Source organism: Myotis lucifugus, unplaced genomic scaffold (genome assembly GCF_000147115.1).
Source record: "Myotis lucifugus unplaced genomic scaffold, Myoluc2.0 scaffold_62, whole genome shotgun sequence".
Classification (NCBI taxonomy): Eukaryota; Metazoa; Chordata; class Mammalia; order Chiroptera; family Vespertilionidae; genus Myotis; species Myotis lucifugus.
In genome coordinates, this window is record NW_005871110.1 from 5,420,035 (window position 1) to 5,444,062 (window position 24,028).

General features: G+C 37.2%; 2 protein-coding genes across 2 annotated transcripts in view; one reads left to right on the forward strand and one right to left on the reverse strand.

Moving 5' to 3' along the window:
- LRRTM3 (leucine rich repeat transmembrane neuronal 3) overlaps positions 1 to 21,651 on the forward strand; it is a 157,218-nt gene extending 135,567 nt beyond the window's left edge. Inside the window, exon 3 of the mRNA XM_006089722.3 lies at positions 19,491 to 21,651. Coding sequence (XP_006089784.1) covers positions 19,491 to 19,700 — 210 coding nt within the window. The 3' untranslated portion in view covers positions 19,701 to 21,651. The remainder of the gene's footprint in view (positions 1 to 19,490) is intronic.
- Positions 1 to 24,028, reverse strand: part of CTNNA3 (catenin alpha 3) — a 1,251,491-nt gene that overhangs the window by 861,040 nt on the left and 366,423 nt on the right. The window lies entirely within an intron of this gene.

A 24,028-nucleotide genomic window follows, 5' to 3' on the forward strand; every position in this document is an offset into this window, starting at 1 on the left:
TCCTGGAAAGATTCATGTGCATGTCAGAGACTCTACAGCTCCAGGGCCTCCAAAGTGGATAACGCGCAATGCAGAAAGCCCTAAAGTTGGATTGCTATAAAGTCTGTGTGCACGCATTTGTGTCTCCAAGGTTTGGAAGGAGGATATGATCAGCAGGGAAGTGATAGGGAGAGATGCCAACATATGTTACTCCTCTTAAATTATTTAGGACAACAGAATCAAGGCAATTATTATGATTTATAAGTTTCTTTCTGATGTCGTCTTACCATCAGTATCCTCAAATTCAGGGGGAGGCAAGCAGGCCAAATATAATTATGAAAGTGCAAAAGCAGAGAGAGACAGAAAATGCCAATGCAATGCAGTAGAGCACTTCATTTGATTATATGACTTAGGGCATTGGCATAGTTTGGCTCCCATTCAGAGTTTTCTGAAACGAGGATACAATCTCTAAGACACTCTTAACACACTTCAACTAGAATCTACACCCCAAATTTAAAGTCACCAATAATTCTTTATATCCAGGAAGCCCATGCATACTCCATATTTATGTTTTAGAAACAAGATTTGCATTCCCAGTTTGGTTTCTATTATGCTCTACTGACTATATTTTTATGGGGTATTATATGAGAGGTCGATGTATCAGAACATGCTGTGCGTAAGCAATTTTACTTTATAGATCAAGGGGGGAAATCCTAGAAACTGAAGAAACCACCATAAACGGACACCCGGGTCCAGGGCCCAGCTTGCTCCCAACTTTCTGCCACTGATGCAGAAGGAACACAGCGATAGAGCAGGGCCCGCAGCTAAGATCTGGGAAATCTGCGATCTCAGGTAAAACTTGTACATCTAGGTTTGAAACGCCCCGAAGAAGCCAATAATCCTAAAAATATCTCCTCGGGACCAGGGAAGACAATAGGGAAAGCTCAGTAATTGTTCTCAAGAGTCTGTGATATCACTGGGAAGATAAGACATAACTAATCATAAGGTAGTTATTAACACACAGCAGCATGTATGAAGTACCAGGGGAGGAGTAAAATAAAATTAAAAAGCTGCCACAGTTCAAGGAAGGATGGTTATCGAAGGTTTTGTCTGTTTGTTGTTTGTTGTTTGTTTCTGAAGCCTTCATGCAGTAGGTATTTAACCTGGCTCCTGGTAGGACCCAGAGAGAGAGGCAGGGAAGAGGTAACGAGAGGAAACCAGGATGAGTGACAACCCCAAATGCTTGCATTTCTTTATAAAGGGTGCCCTTCTCTCAAGAATAAAAAAATCATCCGTGTTATATAAACTAGTGGTGTTTTGTAGGTTAGAGACATTTTCTGCTGGATTTGGTTTTGAAATTGTATTTTTCCACTTACAGCGTATATATGGGGGTGGAAAGAGAAGCATCAGCAGGTTAATTTCTACCTTTCAAAGAGATGTGCTGTTTATCATTTAACACAAAACTACTGAAGTATGGAACGCAATTGTGGAAGTCAGTAATACATTTGGAGAAACTGACGTTAATGAAAAAACTAGACTACATATATAATTCCTGCTCAGAGTGTTTTATTGTTCAGTCTCAACATGAGAACAGATCTGCTGACACTTTCTATTTTTCTCTTCAGAGAGAAAAGTTATTGTTTTATTATTTATCATTCTTATGGCGAAGCCTGCTTATTGGTATTTATTCACCAGTCATCATTTTCCTCATTTTATAGATGCGCATAGAAAGGGTGAATAACAGACTAAAGCTGAACAGTAAGTCAGCATCTTATACGACAATTGGAACTCTCAGGCCTATTTATTTAGTTGGATATTTGACATTTGAACTATGATCCTTTCCCCTAAGGCAGCAGTTCTCAACCTGTGGGTTGCGACCCCTTTGGCGGTCGAACGACCCTTTCACAGGGGTCGCCTAAGACCATCCTGCATATCAGATATTTACATTATGATTCATAACAGTAGCAACATTACAGTTATGAAGTAGCAATGAAAATAATCTTATGGTTGGGGGTCACAACATGAGGAACTGTTTTAAAGGGCCAGAAGGTTGAGAACCACTGCGGAGTCAGCCATTCTAATAATGTCCAAATGTTTCTCCCCTTCCTTTAGTTCTGATAGAGCTTATAAATTTTTGAGCCCTTCAATTTGATTTTATCTCAAGTACAGATTAATGTGGCAACAAGTAATCATTATTGAAAAAAATGACTGTTGGCAGCAGCATTTAAAAAATACTTAATTCCCTGAGCTCATTTCAGCTATATATTGAACAGTGCCATGAGAGTGGCAAGCAGTGAACTATGTAGAAAAAGAAAAAGGACATGATGGAGTGTTTCAATCAATCAGGAACAATATTATAATCATCTCTGTTGGTTATTGAGAACTTACTATTCCAGGAAACACACATATATTATCTTCAGCGCTAACAACAAAACTGGAAGGTAGGGATTATTATATTCATTGAACAAAAACCAATATTGTGGCTCAGAGAGGTTAATTAATTGCCCAAGGTCACCCACCTAATATGAGATGGAGATTGACCCTTTCTTTCCATCCCCATTGTTAGTACCCAGTACATGATCTGGGGCCTCCATCATCTCCCACCTACTGTTTTTGCTGTATTCTTATACATGCATGTGTCCTGTTACTGCTCCTCCATATCCATCCCTTGCTCCTGACCTTCTGAGTTCCAGTCCCCCAGGACCAGGCATGCTGCCTCACGCCCCTGTGCCTGTGGCGGGAATGGCCTTGCTGCTGTCCTCCTAGTGAGTTCCTATTCTTCCTTCAAAGCTCAGCTCTGTCTTCTCTCAGCAGAGCTGATCATGCCTTCCTGAGGCGGGTGCATAAACAACCGCGTTAAAGGCTGAGCTTACTCACTGTTCATGTTTACCTGCATGGAGCCCTCTTAGAGACTGGGAGGTTCTTGAAAACAGGAACCACGCTCCAATTATCTTTTAACTAGAGGCCCGATGCACGAAATTCATGCAAGAGTAGGTCTTCCTTCCCCCGGCTGCCAGCACCGCTTCCCTCTGGCACCCAGGACTCGGGCTTCTCCCCAGACGCAGGCAGGCACCAGGGACCCGGGCTTCCCTCACAGCCCTGGCTTTGCCCAGAAGGTCGTCCGGAAGGATGTCCAGTCTAATTATCATATTATGCTTTTATTATTATAGATTACCAGTACTTAGTGCAGTTCCTGAAACCTATCTGGCGTTCAATAAATAGGGATACTCATACTGCCATGGCTAGAAGTTTAAACTGGACCCAGAGTGATTGCAGATGACATGGAGTATGTCAACTTTTTTTCCTTCAGTGTCACTGAGGTCAAAGTCAGCAGTCTCAAGAACCAAAAGGTGTTCTTTCAAAGCTATGGAGAGAGTTAAAAAAAATTACAAATAAGAGAATTTCATGCTGCGTTTTAGTTAAAAATTAGATCAGTTACTCCTTCATTTGCTGTTCATTTCCCCTGGTACACTTATTAATTATCAAAGATATTAGTTGGTTTGAACAACTGCTTGCTCCCTCATAGTCCATCTGTGCTCTCTTCTCAATAATGCATCGAAGTCATAAGTGCTGGATTTATTGCCTCGGTGATTTCCATGGCACAAATCGTGATTTCACTGCAGCACCGAGCAGAAGGGAAAGCTAATGGGCAAGGCAGAAAATGCTTAATCAATATCACTCGTGGCATACGATTAAAACCCTAAACCCCCAAGCAGATTTTGAAAAGGGCTACACTCAAGACCCCAGTCTCTAGAAATGCATTTCCTGCACTCCGGCGTTAAGAATCACTTTTTTCCTCCCGAATTCTCAGTTACTTCTCAGGCCTCTTCGGGATGCAGTCTCCGAATAACAGCTGGCCTACAGGAACAGAAATCCCTGAAGGAATGAGGTGGAAGTATTTCCAGGAAGGGACTTTCCTCCCCAAAACACACGTGTTTTGTTTTTCAGATAAAGTAAAATATCTATTCTGCACCAGCACAGAGAAGAACATCTCAGAATCTGGGTGCTGAAAGAAATCTTTAAGATCAGCTATCAGTCCTGGATCTGGTAGAAGCATCCTCAAGCCAGGGTTGCCCTGGGGATAGACCACATTATTATGAGTCAAGGGATTGACCAGGTTTTGGTGACAGGGAGCCTTCTACCTCCTATATTCGTGAAGTGCTCATGGGTAGGAGTGTCACTGGAACGCTGAACCAGGCAGGCATTTCTGCTGTAGTCATGCATTCCGACAGAAGCCACCTGTGTGTTGTGACAATAAAGCAGGTGTGCACCTCAGGATCAGGAGGGTCAAATGTGCTCAGGGGACCACTAAGCATCCTGGTGTAAAGCCTTCTGCATTATTAAACTTCTTGAACTTTGAATCCCTTTAAATACCCTCAGGAGCGATACAATTTATTAGAGAAAGATTCTTCCTTTCTTTAACACGTCGTTAATGCTCTCAAGTACAAAGAAAGGGTCTAAAACGTTCCCCCAGCACCATGGCACAAAAATAAGCCACACAGATGTCTTTTCACTGAACACACTGTGACAAACGAGGAATCAATATAATGGTGAGCAAATAGGCCTAATACATTTTTCAATGTTCTTTCATTGGGCTACATCTAGGAAATATTGTCTCAGTGCTAAAATGTATAGTCCTATTATTTCCTATCCTCCTCAAGCCCAAAACAGAATGGCCCTATTTCATTGTCTACCTCAACACAATGTTTTAACAATGTCCTTGGAATTTTAACTATAGTTGAGTTGTATGTAAAATGCTCTTATTTTCTAGAATTTTTCTGTTCTTAATTTATATTTTTAAATAATTTCCCTTCAGAATAAGGGAAGAAAACCTGCATTATTCAGATACTAGACAGGGATTACAACACAACAAAACCTAGTACATTTATTAATAAACTGGGTAGTATCCCCCCTACCCTGTCACTTCTATGCCTCTCAATTCCATGTCCCATAATAAAAAATTATGAAATCATTAAAAATAAATGTCATTCAAAACACATTAGTTCTCCCCACAGGCATTTGGAGTGGTTCCTATTTCATACTTTTAAGAGTTTGATTTACTTACAAATGCTACAAATATTTTATTAAAATATAAGCAATTAAAGGAGATAAAGCATATGCAGAGAAGAAGCAAGATAAAAGGCAAGAAAATCTAATCAGTTTTCTACTAGGATGAGAGAGAGACATGGTAAATTCAGTTGGGAATATGATCTTTTTCCAAGGCTAATGTCAATTCAAAGAAAAGTTACCTTGTTTTGACATTTCTCAGAGAGAAGGTAAAACCAAGGGCTCCAGTGTTTTCCTATAAACAAGCACAAAATACCACACCCTGCCAGCATCCTCGCTTTGTATCCATACTCATAACTAAGCTCAAGTTTACCTAGGATTTTTTAACTTTTTATTCACATATTCTGAATGATTATACAAGCTCAGGGATAGTAGGCAATCCGTCCTTATATATCTATTGCTCCTTGAATTATCCTCAAATATTTGGCAGGATTCTGTGCCTCGAGTGAGAATTCCACAAATAGTTACTAGTGAGAAGGATAACAGGAAGAAAATACCAAATGCTCCTACTGGGAAAAAATTTATCTAACCATTAGTGTGTGTGTGTGTGTGTGTGTGTGTTTGGAAATGTGTGTATACAAACACACAAAGCTTGGAGATATATATGTGTGTGTGTGTGTGTGTGTATATATATGTATCTATGAATGTTATATACATAAAATATGTACATATGCTTACATATCACATTATTATAAATTATATATAATATTGAATATGCTTATATTATCTCATATAATATCAGAAACCCATTAATAGATTTTAAAACCAAATCTGAAGAGAGTGAATCACATATTAAGAAATATATTAATATAAAAATTAATCTATAATTCTACTCTAAGGATCATTTAAGTGAGAGCTTCATTAGTAGCCATGAGAAAATAAAAAATCATTTTTGACTATATTAAATTAGATTCCCTAATTCATACATTTCCTCAATCACTTATTTTTACAAGATTCATGATCAGTTCTTCCATTCAAATTCTGATACTTTGATAAGAGATACTAAAATAACAATAACAATGGTGAATTGATACTACTATTTATAATGGTATAAAATTAAAAACTTCACAGAAGCCTATGTCCTATACAGACCTATCTGGAATATGTCTATAAATTAAGGGTCATCCTTTTCTTTATCACTCATCTTATGTCATTAAGGTTTTGATTAGCAGTGCAAATTATAGAACCTATGGAAAAAATAATAAAAACTTTTACTAGCCCTAGCTGGTTTGGCTCAGTGGATAGGGCATCATCCTGTGGACTGAAGGGTCCCAGGTTTGATTACAGTCGAGGGCACATATCTGGGTTGTGGGCTCAATCCCCAGTAGGGGGCGTGCAGGAGGCAGTCAATCAATGATTATGTCTCATCATTGATGTTTCTATCTTTCTCTCCCTCTCCCTTCCTCTCTGAATTAGTAAACTCTTACTAAACCTACCTTGTATTATTTTATATTTCTATCTTGTATATCACCGATTGTCTAGTCATGTTAAAAGGAGCTAAAACAATGAGAAATCCTGATAATAGTGAAGACTGTTAATGAACCTCAGGCTTGATTTTAATGCCCTAATATGGCCTAAAATATTTTGATTTTTTTAAAAACTGCACTTGATATCTACTTTGAACTCAAATCTATATTGTTAATGAAAATATGAACTATTAAGAAGTAACAGCTCACATTTTTTCTTCATATAATATATATTTATTTAGTTTGATCAAAGCCATAGTCGAAAAAAAGTTATCTGCATATGTATGTGGTTGATCACATAATACTAAACAAAGATAAAACCAGTTAGCTTCTTCATTATTACTAAGAAACTAAATACATTACATTCTATGAAGCAAGGTAACAGAAAATAAACCTCAGAAAATGACAAGTTTTAAATGCTAGGTGTAACTGTGGGGGAAAAGAGAGATTATCATTAAGGAGAAAACTCTGAGAAGATAAAACACTACAAGCAATAATCTCCATACCTTCACACACCTAGGAAAAATAGCGTCTTACAACTGCTTGTTTGTGAAGCCAGGGAATTGGTTTTGTTCATGTAGGATCCCAAGAGTACGCAATAATGGACAAATGGATATGAAGATAGGTGGATGGATGGAAGGATGGATGGAACAGTATATATTGATACGTGTGTGTGTGTGTGTGTGTGTGTGTGTGTGTGTGTGTTGAATAAATTCATAGAAGGAGCTCACCTCTGCAAAATCAAATCCAACTGTGGGTTTTCACAAAGGAAGTGTTATTTGAACTAAATTTCCAAGTACAGGATGTTTATGTAAGTTAGCAGATGAGCACAGAATATTACCTCATTTAGTTTGGACACAATTTCAACCAAAATCTGAATTAATTTAATAAAGTTGGAGAGAAACTACATGCTAACCTGTAAATAATCACATCATTTGAAAGCCTGTTTGACTGGAAGACAAGTACTAGGATTCAGCGATTCTGGGGTACTGGCCTCTAGGTACTAAACAGGAAGGAGAAGCCCTAAGGAAGATGGGATATCAGTCCTGCCAAGGCAGGACTAGCTCTCAAGATCAGCATTTCAAAAGTAGTGCCTGTATTATGAAGAATGCCAAAACCAGAATAGGCTGGGGAGATGAAAAAGACAGTCGGAATGCAAGTAGGATTTTGGAAATCATGACAGAAAAATAAATATAAATTCCAGTTTTCAGGCAAATCCCACTTAGAGCCTCTGTATGAGACTAACATGTCCTGTTAGTCATAGATACAGAGTTCTTGCTCTGTTCCTTTTGTAACAGTCCCAAACACTGTTATTTGTTGTTTATCTTGTAGTGTTTAATTGGTGATTTTTATTCTCACAGATTTATAGAAACCTAGGTTAAAAATATAAACTGTTGGCCCGGCCGGCGTGGCTCAGTGGCCGAGTATAGACCTATGAACCAGGAGGTCACAGTTCGATACCCCACAGGGGCACGTGCTAGGGGTTGCAGGCTGGATCCCCAATGTGGGGCATGCAGGAGGCAGCCAATCAGTGATTCTCTCTCATCACTGATGTTTCTATTTCTATCTCTCTCTCCCTCTCCCTTCCCCTCCGAAATCAATAAATATATATATATTTTTTTAAATTTCTTTATTAAGTTATTACATATGTGTCCTTATCCCCACATTACCCACCATCCCCCCCCCCATTCATGCCCTCACCCCCCTGTTGTCTGTGTCCATTGGTTAGGCCTATATGCTTGCATATAAGTATTTTGGTTGATCTCTCCCCCTTACCCCCACCTCTCCCCTACCTTCCCTCTGAGGTTTGATGCTCTGATCGATGCTTCTCTGTCTCTGGATCTGTTTTTGTTTATCAGTTTATGTTGTTCATTATATTCCATAAATGAGTGAGATCATGTGATATTTATCTTTCTCTGACTGGCTTATTTCACTTAGCATAATGCTCTCCAGATCCATCCATGCTGTTTCAAATGGTAAGAACTCCTTCTTTTTTACCACAGCATAGTATTCCATTGTGTAGATGTACCACAGTTTTTTAATCCACTCATCTGCTGATGGGCACTTAGGCTGTTTCCAAATCTTATCTATGGTGAATTGTGCTGCTATGAACATAGGGGTGCATATATCCTTTCTAATTGGTGTTTCTAGTTTCTTGGGATATATTCCTAGACGTGGGATCACTGGGTCAAATGGGAGTTCCATTTTTAGTTTTTTGAGGAAACTCCATACTGTTCTCCACAGTGGCTGTACCAGTCTGCATTCCCACCAGCCATGCACGAGGGCTCCTTTTTCTCCGCATCCTCACAAGCACTTGTCGTTTGTTGATTTGTTGATCATAACCATTCTGACAGGTATGAGATGGTACCGCATTGTCGTTTTGATTTGCATGTCTCGGATGATTAGTGACTTTGAGCATGTTTTCATATGTCTTTTGGCCTTTCTTCTGTCTTCTTTCGAAAGTATCTATTTAGGTCGATTTTTTTATCGGGTTGTTTATCTTCCTTTTGTTTAGTTGTATGGGTTTCCTGTAAATGTTGGAGATTAAACCCTTATCGGTGATAACATTGGCAAATATGTTCTCCCATGCAGTGGGCTTTCTTGTTGTTTTGTTGATGGTTTCTTTTGCTGTATAAAAGCTTTTTATTTTGATGTAGTCCCATTTGTTTATTTTCTCTTTAGTTTCCATTGCCCTAGGAGATGTATCAGTGAAGAAATTGCTTCGGCATATGTCTGAGATTCTGCTGCCTGTGGATTCCTTTAGTATTTTTATGGTTTCCCATCTTATGTTTAAGTCCTTTATCTATTTTGAGTTTATTTTGGTGTATGGTGTAAGTTGGTGGTCTAGTTTCATTTTTCTGCATGTATCTGTCCAATTTTCCCAACATCATTTATTGAAGAGGCTGTCTTGACTCCATTGTATGTTCATGCCTCCTTTGTCGAATATTAATTGAGCATAGTGGTTTGGGTCGATTTTTGGGTTCTCTATTCTCTTCCAATGATCTATATGTCTGTTCTTGTGCCAGTACCAGGTTGTTTTGAGAACAGTGGCTTTGTAATACAGCTTGATATCTGGTATTGAGATCCCACCTACTTTGTTCTTCTTTCTCAGGATTCCTGTAGCTATTTGGGGTCTTCTTTTTATTCCAGATGAATTTTTGGAAAGTTTGTTCTAGGTCTGTGAAATATGCCATTGGTATTTTAATGGGGAGTGCACTGAATCTATAGATTGCTTTGGGTAGTATGGACATCTTGATGATGGGTTGATTCTATCAATCCATGAACACGGTATGTTCTTCCATCCGTTTATGCCTTCCTCTATCAAATATATATATATATATATATAATGATTATAAGATCCCTGAGTGGAATATTGTAACTACAATTTTCAGGAAAAAGAAAAAGAAAAATGAGTTGTTTTCACACTGATTAGCAAGTGCATCTCATTGCACAGCAGTATGGAAAAACGGATTTGAAAACATGGCATCAAGATTAGTGGGGCCTTTGAGCCAGAGGTTCAATTTGGGTCCCATCATTTTACCTGGCAACAGTGGGAGTTAGCAGGCATCGGGCTGTGCAGAAGGATTTGCATGTAAATTAAAACAGTCTGGGGCATTTTGCCTTGCCTCAGTAAAAGAGAAACATCGCTTTTCACTGGCACTACAAAAATCAAACGGAGGTTAACACAGAAGGAATCAGGGCAGAGTCCATTACTGGGAGAGCTAATTTGGCAGATGCACAAACTCTTGGAGATCATGGGCCGTGCTCCAAGGGAGCACTAAAGAGTTTGAAAAATGCAGGTGTGGAAGGTATTAAAGGACAAAGCACAGACATAGCATTCTGAAATTTAGAGGCAAAAACTCACCAAATGAAGAATAATTATTTTTAATATTATTTTAAAGTGTTATATATTTTAAATTTATACCTCCTGCTTTAAATAATAAAATATATTAGTATTTAAAACATTTAAATTAAAGTTTTTAAATAATTGAAATAAAATAAAGGATGTCAAACATTATAATGCAGCGTTATGTGCCTGATCATTAGTGTGGATTTTTGAAAATTCATTTTAGCCCTGTACCTCTAGCCTAGAATTGTAATGGCCTGGTCTTGAAATCATTAGACTTTAACAGATTATCTCAGTCATATAGCCCCTAAAGCCCAGTCAAAAACCTTCTGAGATGAAGGTTTTTAATTTCTACCCAGACTATATTAAACATCCTTTATTATTCATTTATTCACATAGTCATTTATTCAAAAAAAAACACATATTTAGTGCTTTACGACATTTAAGGACAATGTGAAACAATATCAGGCATAGAGAAATGTGATTAGTCATAGCTTTGTGCTGTCAAGAAGGCCATCATCTAACATAAATTAAGATATATGCAAAAATAAAGACCACAGAAGACAAACTTCAAAATATATATTTATAAAGTAGTATCGAGGCAGTGCCTTGAAATTTCAAGGGAGAGAGAGAGCATACAGAAAAAAAAATGAGTATCATTTAATATAAAACAAACTACAGTGATTGAGGTTTTTAATTTTTTATATCTTTTTTAAAGAGCAAAGCTATCATCATTTAATTAGAAATTGGCAGAAATATTTTGCAAGTCAACACAAAAATGTATCTTTAAAACTCCTAAAATTACACATATTTGTATCAGGGAGTATATATATATATATATAAGGTTACTGTCCCTGTCCAGAATGTTCTCCAGATTAGACCCTTCTCCTTACACTTTGTGTTGGCCAATATGAGCATAGTGAGAAGCAGAGAGCCCTGATTTTGAGATGTCACCATCTACCCACATCATGACTCCAAAAACAAACAAAAAACAAACAAAAAACTCTATGTTTCTTTCCTAAAGACCTTATGTGCAAAGCAGTATCATAAAGGTATGATGTTGCATAGGCTATCATGGTGTTCATCCTACTGGAAATGAGATATAAATGTTGATAAACAGTGTTTAAATAGCAACAGACACATTATATTGTGTTCACTTCTCTGGGCTCCAGGACCTCAGTGTGAGATAAAGTGATAAATAGGCAGTAAAGTGTAGAGATTAAGAAGTCAGGCCACCACTTCTGCAATTCATCAGATGAATGATTTTAGACTAATTATTTAAACTATCTAAGTCTTAGTTTTCTCAATGGTAAAATGGGGTAAGTATATTTACCTTACAGCAACTTTGGGAGTTTTAAATGACCTTAGCCAATAACATAGCAAGGTAGCTAGCACACAGTAATTGCTCAATGAATGATAGTGATGATAATAAGGAGATGTTAGAGATGTGTCCAAGGCCTACTGACAAAGAGATGGAACAAATGCCCACAGTGAGTCAGATAGCTAGGCGGAGAACCACTGCAGAAATCCTACAGAAATTAAATTAGGATCCAAGATAGCTGACTTGGACATTGTGCCAAGGAATCAAGCTGCAGTGTGATAATTGCTTACACCATTTCTCCTTATATAACACATCTTATCAACTGCCTTAATACTTAGAAACCAAAACAGTGATTAATAATAAAGTTTTCAAGATGGGAATCTAGCCAATAGGAAATATTAAACTTAAAAATAATACCAAAGACACAGCTTCCTATTTTGACTATAAGTAAAACTACCAGCCTGTACAGAAAGCTCATGTTTGCTAGGACTGAAACAATTGTTGCTAACCAATCCCCCAAACGCATCAAATAGCATATAGCCCAGCAAAATCCAAGGCTAGTCTGGAAACTCAGCTTATGTAACTAAAACAGAAAGTATAGGCATCAAGATAGGTAAGAATAAAGTTATTAGCAGGTGTATATATGTCTGTATATACATGTATATGTATGTACATATATGTATGAACATTCACACATATCTATATATACATATGAAATAATATATTTAAGAAAGCTAATTTTCCAGAAAACACACACATACATATAATCTCACTACTTTCCAAAAGACAGGATAATATTTCAGACACAACAAAAAAATAAGGGAAAAAAATTCAGTTGTTTACATTCAGTTGAATATAATCTTCTCCAGAAATGAACTTACAAATGTCAAGCTTTATTTGCAACCCTGCTGGATTAGGAAGACCAGCCATGCCATCACTAGGGCAAACAAGGTGATATTTGGAGCCACGATAGTGGCCAGAGAGATGAAAAAAGCAGGTGCATGTGAAAGACACACGGCAATTGATATCAATACAGTAACTGGCAAATAACAGGACATTTGGAACAAGGGACAGGAAGCAGTCTGACTTCAAGCAAAACTGACTTAACTTGATAACAAAACAGGGACCATGCAGAAGAAGTGGATTGGACCTAGAGATGATGAGCTGAGTTTGAGACAACTTTAGAGACAAATTGCAGAAATGTTCAGCATACCTCATTTTGTTGGGCTCTGATTTCCTGCACTTAGCAGATATCCCATTTTTTATAAATTGAAGGTTTGTGGCAACCTTGCATTGAGCAAGGCTTTCAGCAACATTTTCTCACTGAAAGCTCAGATGATGGTCAGCATTTCTTTAGCAAAAATGTATTTCTTAATTAAGGTCTGCACATTTTTTGGCATAAAGTTACTATACGCTTTCTCAACTACATTATACTGTAAACATAACTTTTATATGTATTGGGAAACCAAAATATTCATGTGAATCCTTTATCACAATATTTGTTTCACTATGGTTTTCTGGGACCAAACCCGCAACATCTGAGGCATGCCTCTATTACTTTGAAAAATATTGTAACGCCTGTTTCTTATTTTATATATTAACTAGAGGCCTAATGCACGAAATTCATGCAAGGGGCTTGGCCCTCGCAGCCCTGGCTTCATCTGAAAGGTCATCCAGAAGGATGTCCGTAAGGTCGTTTGGCTGTCCGGTATAATTAGCATATTACCCTTTTATTATAGATAGGTAGGAATAAATTTAATTGAGCTGAAAATTCATTAAGTTTAATAGATAAAAACAAAAGATAACAGGACTCTGAATTACAATAAAATAGAGAAAAATGTCTTGATAGTGATAAAGCCTACATCTCAAAAAATGAATTCCTTCATGAAGCCCATTTCTCTCTTTTGTTTTAAAATATATTTTTACTAGAGGCCCAATGCATGAAATTTATGCAAGAGTAGGCCTTCCTTCCCCTGGCTGCCAGCACCGGCTTTCCTCTGGCACCCGGGACCTGGGCTTCCCTCGCAGCCCCAGCTTTGTTTGGACATCTGGTCTAATTAGCATATTACGCTTTTATTTTATAGATTGATTTCAGATAGGAAGAGAGAGGGTAGAGTGATAGAAACATCAATAGTGAGAGAATCATTGATCTGCTGCCTCCTGCATGCCCGCAGCACTGGGGATCGAGCCCGCAACTGACAAGGAATCAAACCGTGAACTCCTAGTCCACTGGTCAATGCTCAACCACTGAGCAACACAGGCTGGGCCCATTTCTCTCGTTATATGCAGATCATTGAAAACAATAGCTACAAAACCATACACCATCATCCTTACACAACCTAGAGAGGTAGGATACTTGCTAAATAACATTTGGCCTATAAAATGGAGGATTTCCCTGGTGATATAAGGGAACAACATGAGCATTCTGCTCAAGAATAATCAGTAGTAATATTTATAGTTACTAAAAACTCTATTCAGAAAGAACACTTAACAAGCAAGCATTCCTGTTTGGCAATTCTAGAAAGGAAAAAAAACACAGCTTTTTATTATTTACTCTCAAAAGTGGACTGTCATTTTCTCTTCCTCAGAGCATTGTACTTATGGTAATCCTTGCTATCCAACAGAAGGCATGTACAAGTGGCTTGTAACCCAATAGCCAAGATCTGGAAAGAGCCCAGATGCCCATCAGTAGATGAGTGGATAGAAAAGCTGTGATACTTTTACACAGTGGAATACTATGCAGCTGTAAAATAAAAAGGAAATCTTACCTTGTGCGACAGCTTGAATGGAGCTGGAGAGTATTATGCTGAGTGAAATAAGCCAGTCAGAGAAAGGCAAATACCATATGATCTCACTTATATGTGGAATATATGAACCAAATAAACCGACGAATAAAATAGAAACAGAGGCATGGATATGTGGAACAGACTGACAGCTGTCAGAGGGGAGGGGTGTTGTGGGGCTGGGTGAAAGAAGGTGAAAGGATATATATCCTATCTAATAAAAGAGTAATATGCAAATTGACCATCACTCTAACACACAAGATGGCTGCCCCCATGTGGACACAAGATGGCCACCACAAGATGGCCTGCAGGGGAGGACAGTTGGGGGCAACCAGGCTTGCAGGGGAGGGCAGTTAGAAGTGACCGGGCTGGCAGGGGAGGGCAGTTAGGGGTGACCAGGCCGGCAAGGGAGGGCAGTTAGGGGCGATCAGGCTGGCAGTGGAGCAGTTAGGTGTCGATCAGGCTGGCAGGGGAGTGGTTAGGGGCTGGTCAGGCAGGCAGGCAGGTGAATGGCTGGGAGCCAGCAGTCCTGGATTGGAGAGTGCAGGCTGGGCTCAGGGACACACCCCCTCCCTCCGTGCACGAATTTCGTGCACCAGGCCTCTAATATATATATATATATATATATATATATATATATATATCACATAAACACAGACAACACTGTGGTGATAGCCAGAGGGAAGGGGGCTGGGAGTAGGTGGAAGTGGGCAAAGAGGTGATAAATGGGGTCGAAAGAGACTTTGCTTTAGCCCTAGCTGGGTAGCTCAGTCAGTTAGAACATCATCCTGATACAACAAGGTTGTGGGTTTGATCCTCAGTCAGGGCACATACGAGAATCAACCAGTGAATGCATATATAAGTACAACAACAAAGTGATGATTTATCTCTCTCCTTCCCTCCCCCTCACTCTCTAAGTAATTAATTTAAATTATTTTTATAATGAGACTTTGCTTTGAGCGATGGGCACATGATGCAGTGTGCAGATGACTGTTTGTTGAGTTGTACACTTGAAACCTGTATGGTTTTGTGAACCAATGTCACCCCAATAAATTCAATAAAAAAATAAATTGCTTGTAACCAACTAATTAGAATAGGAGCAGCACATATGTATGTTCAAATATACACACATATATTGTACAAATATACATAGATATTTATGCAGTAAATAGAGTTTAAAATGAGAATTTTACTTAATCACAAATTGGAAACTTAAAAAACATTCTTTTCCTTTAAAATCACAAGCTCAAAATGACATATGAATAGGAAGAAGACCATTAATAATGAGTTATTTTATTCATCTGACTCGGTAAATTTTTTATATGTAAAAGGTACATATCATCAGGGTTGAGACAGACACTGGAAAAGTACTGCTTAGGGAAGTACCATTGATGTCAACATAGTAAGCAGTTTGGCAGAGTCAAAATTTTTCCTAAGGGGAGTTTCCTAAATAATGGCTCAGCTACTACCTCTCATTATTAGAATAGCATGTAATGATTTCTTAGCTCAGACTGTAGATGATATTGATTTCTGGGGAGTAAGTTTTCATATCCCTGGATCTCTACAAGTTATGAAAAATTACCTCACCTGGAAAACAATGACCTAAAGGAGTGAAGGAAACCATAAGTAATTATAAATAGTTCATTATGTCAACATGCACTGAAAGAAACTGTTCTCTCTCTGAAAGCCATGACAAGAGGATTCTATGGACACTGAAACAGAGCCCACTAACCACAGGTCTGGGGAGCAGAGTCTTATTAGATTTGAACCTCCTACTGCCCTTCCTGGAACCATACTTCCTAGCTGGTCCAGCACCTAGGGCTGCCGTTCACTTCCATTTTATGAAATGACATATTGGGGTCATCTTCACATAAGTTAACTAAGTGATTTATTTTCCAAAATGGAGCAGTAAGCATACACTGAGACTGCCCTGTTACACCCCCTATCCACAGGGGAGAGCGTGGCTGTGTAACGCTCCTGATTCAGCACGTAAAAATGAAGCAGGTACAAATGGAGAAAGAGACAGAGAGAATGAATTCAGTGCACCAAGGTCAGCCCGGAAAGGGGAAAAGAACACAAAGAGCACAAAGTCACTTGATGGTTATGTGAAGGGGAAGGGGCTGCTTTATTTACTGATTCGGTGACGAGAAGGGATGCACATGGATTGTATCTGAGCCTCGAGGTGCTTGTTTAATGCCAGTGGATAGCCTCTCCACACCACCCAGGCAGCATATACTAGTATACATACTACATATGGTATAGTCTATCTACATGCATGTCTCATACAGTAACAAATATATAACACCTGACTAGAACTAATTTATCCTCCAAATCTGCATTTTCCATACCTGATTTAAATGATTTTAAAATCATAATTGGCTACAAGATTGAACATATGTGTGTTTATTTATATATTGTGTGTATATGTACGGGATTTCCTATAAATACACATATGAATATATCCAGTGCTAACTTAGATTTTCAAAATCATTTAAGTCAACCTGGGGAAAATCTACTATAATGTATTCAGATATGGTTACCTGTTAAATTCTACTTACTGATACATCATATTTTCTTGATATTAAGATGTAATCTAACTTAAGAATCACTTTCAATTGCAGGGGGGGAAATACATGTTAAACATCCACATTGATTATAAATGCTATCCAAGTTTTAGAAATAGAATAACACAACTTGACATTGAAAAAGTATAACCATAGGGTTGGGTGCTTTAAAAGAAGACGTATCCAAAAATAAGGAAACTCTCTAAAGAAATTATGTGGAAGATTTTAATAATAATGAGAGCTAACAGCTTAACTGATATGGTTCAAATTAGGACTTGCACTCTGGGTACCAGTGGCCTCTAGATATTAAATCAAGCAGTAAATTGTGTGTGCGAGCACACACAGACACATAGAATAAACATATTATGGTTTATTATTTGTCCTAATCCTTACTATAGGGGTCACAAATTACTCACATTACAGTTATTTCTAAGCAAGCCAGGAATGATATAGTATATATGACCCATAAGTTTTCATGGCAAATAGGAACAAATATATAAAATCCTAGAGATATATGACCCATAACACATTACAGAGCATCGATTTCCCAGAGGCTAATATAAAACTGATGTACCCAATAACAGGTCTATTTTCATTCTCTCCTATAACTCAAATCTATTCATGCTACACAATTACTTTTGCATATTACCATAGTGTAGCTACATGAGCTATTTCATCTGTAAAACCTGGAATTCTTACGTTAAATGAGGACCTTTGGAAGCATCCTATTATTTTCTTTATGATCTTTCAATCACCTTAATTATTTTTTTAATGTGTATAATGTCTTTTATTCACATATCAGATAACTGCATGCTTCAAATTTAAAAATCCACATAAAAATAAAGTTACTGAGGAATTTAATTTGATGAACTGAATTACATTTCTGTCTCCAATGACTAAGCCCTGAACACCTGATACATTAAAATGTTCATATTAAAAATAAACAAACTCAAAAGAAGTGAATACTATTATTTAAGAGAAAACAGAAATATTTGCTAACCCAATTTTTATTGAAGAAAAAATAAATATGAGTAGAAGAGTAGGAATGGAATAAGAAGAGGCAAAGAGGTTTCTTATACATGGAGAAAATGATCAATAAAAGAATAACACCTATACATTATATTTGACTTAGTTTTGGGCTCTAATCTCAGCTGAAATCAGAAAGGAATACAGTCTGAAGTACTTAAACAGAAATATATTTCATCCACTCACAAAGCAAGAGCGGCAGAAGATTTTATCCAAGGCAATTAGACATCATGATTTAGTAATTAGGATAGTAAACAGAGATCAAGGCTGAGTAGAAAAATCTACTATAATGATGTATTCAAATATGGTTACCTGTTAAATTCTACTTACTGATACATCGTATTTTCTAGATACTAAGATGTTATCTAAGAATCACTTTCAATTGCAAATCTGCCTACGTTTTAGGACAAGTTTCTGTCTTATTGAAAAACATGAGAATAATCTCTAAACTTTGACATCTGACATTTCAGACTACCCTTTGTCTGTAACATGTATGTTTCCTTCTGTTACACTGGTCACTCTAGCCCTTTTCCTGCTATCTTTAGATCTTGCATTTTTCTCTAAACTTCAGTGAGCAAGGGGATCCCTTCCTGATGTATACCACTGGTTCCTTCAAACTACCATCATCCTTTCATGCTTTTTAGACCTTCATAGGAGTCACAGATTCTTCCTGGGAGTTCTCTAAACCTAAATTTTAGATATATGGACCAAACCACAGACATTAATGTTTCAAAGAATTCTCATGGTGGAATAAAGTTTTAAGAAGTTACTGACACAGACAATAATAGTGCAGTAAAGGACAGAGGGGGTGCGGGACAGAGGAGGATAATAGGGAGAACAAAGGGGACATCTGTAATACTTTCAACAATAAAGATAAATAAGAGAAAACGAAGTTATTGAGTAAGAAGAGCCAGAATGACAATTCTCTTCTGCTGTGGTTTTCAAGTGTGCTGTGGATTAACAGCACCCGCATCATATGGGAATTTGTAAAAATGCAAATTCCAGGTTCTGCCTCTGACCAACTGGAACAGAAACTCAGGGGATGGAGATTGGGGGGTGGGGGTGTGGGGAGGTTGGCTTTCCACACATAACCAAGTAATAGTTTTCTTAGTTCTGACTAAAGCCACAATTTTACCCCAGTGAGGAAAAGCATTTTTCTGACTCTCCCAATGAAGATTTTAGCATTTTCAGAAACGCTTAGGTTACTATTTGTCTGGAGGTTCTAGATAAGAATTGGACAGCTTCATCCCAGACTTTAAAACTGTCACACTGTGTTGACAATGATAAGAACAAGGGACATTAGTGGGGCAGCATGGGGACACCTGAGCCACATAACCATAGAGACCAGTCAGGGGAGCACTTTCACAGTCCTCAGATCTTGCCCCCAAAGTGGTCTATCTTTTTATAACTGCCTTTTCTCATGTCATTTCTCCCCAGATTCCTTTATCGATGAATGTGTCAACCTTCCTGGCATATGACCAGCCCACAATAAGTTACTGTGGGGTGCATCATGAACTTCTCTCTCATAAGTCCTTTGAAACGACTGCACAGGAAGATACGATGGAAACGCACCTAGAGACTGAGCTGGATCTGAGCACAATCACGGCCGCCGGCCGCATCAGTGATCATAAACAGCATCTGGCTTAACTGCGCTACATGGTGGCCGAGGGCGGCCCCCAAACTTTGTAACCTCAAGGACAAAATGAGGAAGATTTGTTCGGTGTGGACTCTAAAAATGAAACAAAAAAAATCCCCTGTTAAAAATCCAAGATTGATTCATGAAATAAAGAAGACATTAATTGTTTCAAGTCTATACTTTGTAATTAGCTAAGTTGTGCAGTATTTTTTTTTACTTAAACAGAGTATTTCCCTGAAAGAAAAATCTTTTTCCTCCTAAACTCATCCTACCTATCTGTAAAAACTGTACAGAGCTAATGTATTTTTCATATTGTAAAATTTCAATTATACAAACGACTGGTATGGACAGTACCATAATTTAATTACAGTTTACTTTACAAACTTTACACATTTCCGTTTCTAAAATTTTAAATTAACAAGAAATTATTTCCTGTGTTATTCAGAGTTACTCCGTTTTGTAGGGACTGTTTTGTTACTGCTTTTGTGCCCAGAAACCTTGACTAAAATTCTGTGCTGTGAGGAACATGCACGATTTTTATCATGCTTACTGCGTAGAATTTTATCTACTTGTTCCAGAAATAATACATTAACCAAAAAGGGTTTAATTGTTGAGACTTGTTAAGAAGTTCTTCAATTACATAGCCAGGTTTTTCTTATAAATGGAAAAGAAAATCAAAGATTTTTTTTAACACTTCTTCTTCACAGACTTAACTGTTGCCTTGAATTACAGCCTAGTTTCTGAGCAGTGAAATGTAATGATAAAGAGGGATATTTTAACAACATATTTCTGAATGAATGACTCATTATTTCATTCTTTGGAGTAACCCATTGTTAAGGGTGGAAGGGGAAGCATGGACAAAACATCACTGGAAACAAAGGCCGTAACCACAGCAACAGTCTTTGATACATTAAAAAGGTGCAGCTGTCAGTGACAAACAAAACCTTGTTACGCGTCTTATTTTCAGGCCAAGGTGGATAAATGTACAGTAGCAATTTTTCTCCTATTTAAGCCGAAGTGGTTTACTTAAAAATAATCATCAGTCACGGCAAAATGTGGCTGGTTTTTACGACAACTTCTCATTTAGAAATGTGAGGCTATATTTTTGGGAACATTTCAAAGAAAATACAGGAATTTTTAATCTTTGTGTGCCACATCAGTCTCTCCTGGGGAAGGAGCCTAAACATCTACAGCTCATTCAATATAGATTTGAGCCTTGGAGAACTTGATCTAAATGCAAGTAGACTATAAACATCCCAGTATGTTCTAAATTGTTTATATTACCATCATAATGAGATTCACCTCCAGATTACCTGAAAAATAACCCAGAGTAATTTGAAACCAACCCAGATCATATGTTGATTATAAAATTGTATTACATAATTAATTCAAATCAAATTGTGAATACCTGACCTTTTGGATGCTGAAATAATCAACTTGTTTCTGGTATTTGCTTGACACAGGTTACTGTTTGAAAATATTTCTATTTTATCTGTGGTAGTCACACATTCTTTTGTGTGTTTTTAAATATAAAACTATAAGTTTCCATTGTTGTTGCAATAGGGGAAGTGCTTTCTTATGTTGTCATTTTCTAATTATGACATCAAAAATAGGTTGAAAATATGTCAGTCTTACAGGGGGTCAAACAATCAAAAACAATGAAGACAACAATTTGTGAAACCAATGTCCAACGTTTAATTTTTTTATTTCTTCCAAAGAAATCATATCTACAAAAGTCTCGTGTTATCATGGCAAATTTAAGAGCAACTTGCAGGAGAACCAACTTTAAAAAATATATAGAGCAAATTTTTGTTAAAAATATACGAAGTCAGAAAGAAAAAAACAAAACGTTGAAAGAGGCAAACTCTTTTACTAATTTAAATTAAACTTAATGTTACAGTACTTCTACTTAACATCACATATTTTATAACATAGTTTGCATAAATTATTTGCTATTCAAAATTTTTTTGTCATTTTAAGTCAAATTTTAATCTTTAGTTTTTCTAATTTGTAGTTTCCTTGCAGAGTATTCTTAATTCTCTAAATTCAGAAATTGCTTTGCACAGTTAGCAAATTTATATAGAGTTAATTATAAATATATTGTTTGTGTGTCTAAAATCAAATGCCAAATTTTATTTACAATGTAAATCAAAATGTCATTTGTAAATTTCCTCATTAGAAGTTGGCCTTGCAAACATCCAAGCATCATTTAATTTCCAGACATTTCCAAATTGATAAATGACTTTAAAAAATTTTAGGTTCCAGGGAGCCTCACAGATATATGCCATTTATTTTTTGAAGCAAACCACTTTCTTTCAACAGTTTAAGTTCATCTAAAGTGAACAACTTAAATAGAAGCAGTCACCTTGGAACCCTAGCTCTGTGCATCTGAGGCCTTACTACAGTAAGAACCAACTAAACTGAGAATTTTAAGATTTCTCATATTTGAAATTAAAGGATTTTTAACAAGGAGGAGGAGGAGGAGGAGGAGGAGGAGGAGGAGGAGGAGGAGGAGGAGGAGGAGGAGGAGGAAGAGAAAGCAGCAACAGCAGCTTCATTTTTATACTGCCATGTCCAGGGGTAGGGGTGGTGGAAGTAAAGACCTGCTAGAGGAGATTGTGTCTGGAATCATGATCATATATTTACAATTTATATATTTGTGTCTGAAATCTTTATTTCTACTCTATCTTTTTCACATTCGATAATCTTCCTAACCACTCTGTTCCCATGCCTCCCTTCCTGTCGATGCTCACCTATTTAAACAACTGAAATGTTTAGGTAGTTGGAGTTGAAAAACACAGAATTTGACCCAACATGGTTATAATACCAGCAATAGCTGTGGGCTGTGGCAAACAATAAAGTTATGCAGTGTTTTGAGGTTTACAACCACATTTCACATAAATCTTCTCATTTTGTCTTCATAACCACCCTATGAAGGCACATTAATTAATCTCAAAGAAGACTCGCCCAAGACACACGGCTAATAAATGGTAGAATTGAATCATTCTCAAAATTCAGAGCCTGTTGGTTTCTCCACTATACTAATATAAGCCTGCTCAGAGCCAGAGATATTAAGCAGAATGAAAATAAAAATTTAACATGTTGTTCAGTAATCTCTAATCTAATTCAGTTCCTCTATCTGTATAACACATGGACTGAATGAAATTTTTCTGTGTGCTACTCTGGGCTCTCACATTCCCAGTAAAACTCTTTGTTCAAAAAGTATAGCAAGTCATAGATTTCTTAACATACCATATCATCTGTAAGGATGCAGCACAGTTACTTACAGGAAGTGGATGTTTATTGGCCCCAAGGTACAGGCATAAAATCGAGAAGCACAAGTAAAGAAACCAAGACCATCTAAATTCAGACTGCTTGGGTAGTTATAAAACAGATCCACAGTGAGAAATTTTACACATATTCAACTGAACACATATTCAATTCAGAGCTAACTTGGAAGACCTTCATAATTTTTTTGTTTATTTGTTTCAGCAAGAGTACTTCTTGAACCATGAATTCTTACACTTGTTTCAACAGAGAACAATTTTTTCTATTCTCCTTTTAATAAAAAAATGAACTGCAATTTATCCAAACTGATGTACAGATGCTAAAAGATGCTATTAGGCAAATAATATTTTACTAATCAGCTCATTTTTTATCGAGTCTCTATTCCTACTCCCTCCTGAATGTTAGAGAATCATAAAACCATACGGATTTTAATATAAATTATATTTTTAAAGGAAAGAAAGTTTGTTCAAATTTAAGACAACTGTCATAATCCTGATTTTATCAGTCTGGCTTCCCAAACTGCTAAGAAATAGCCAAACCTTTTTGCAAAAATATTTTCTAAAATAAAACCACCGTATAAGAGAGTAAGACATATATTTGTTTTTTTGTCTGCTCCTGACTGAAAAGCCGATATCATCTCTCAAACTAAACATTCAAAATAAGTAAAGACATTGAAAGCATAATAATAGGTGTTGGTGTGAACTATCTGGAAGCTGGAAAAAGAAAATCAGATGTGCTGAGTAGATGGCAGCACATCAAGGGAAAGGAAATGGACTGGCAGATACTTGGTTTCAGGAAAGGAGGAGGTGAGAAATCTCTCGAGTGGTACATCCTATCACTGGCATAGCTCTTAACAGTTTATCACTCTGGGTAATAAATAGTATAACAATCTGGTAACACAAAAAAAGTGGCAGGACCTGATGGGTTGGTTATGCAGTAAGCACCCAAAGGAGTTGGTCTGGCAGTAAGAAAGACCTTACCTTCTCAGCTCACCACAGCTGTTTCTAACAAGAGAAGTACCAAGAGCAGGGGTCCCGGATCAATGCTTTCA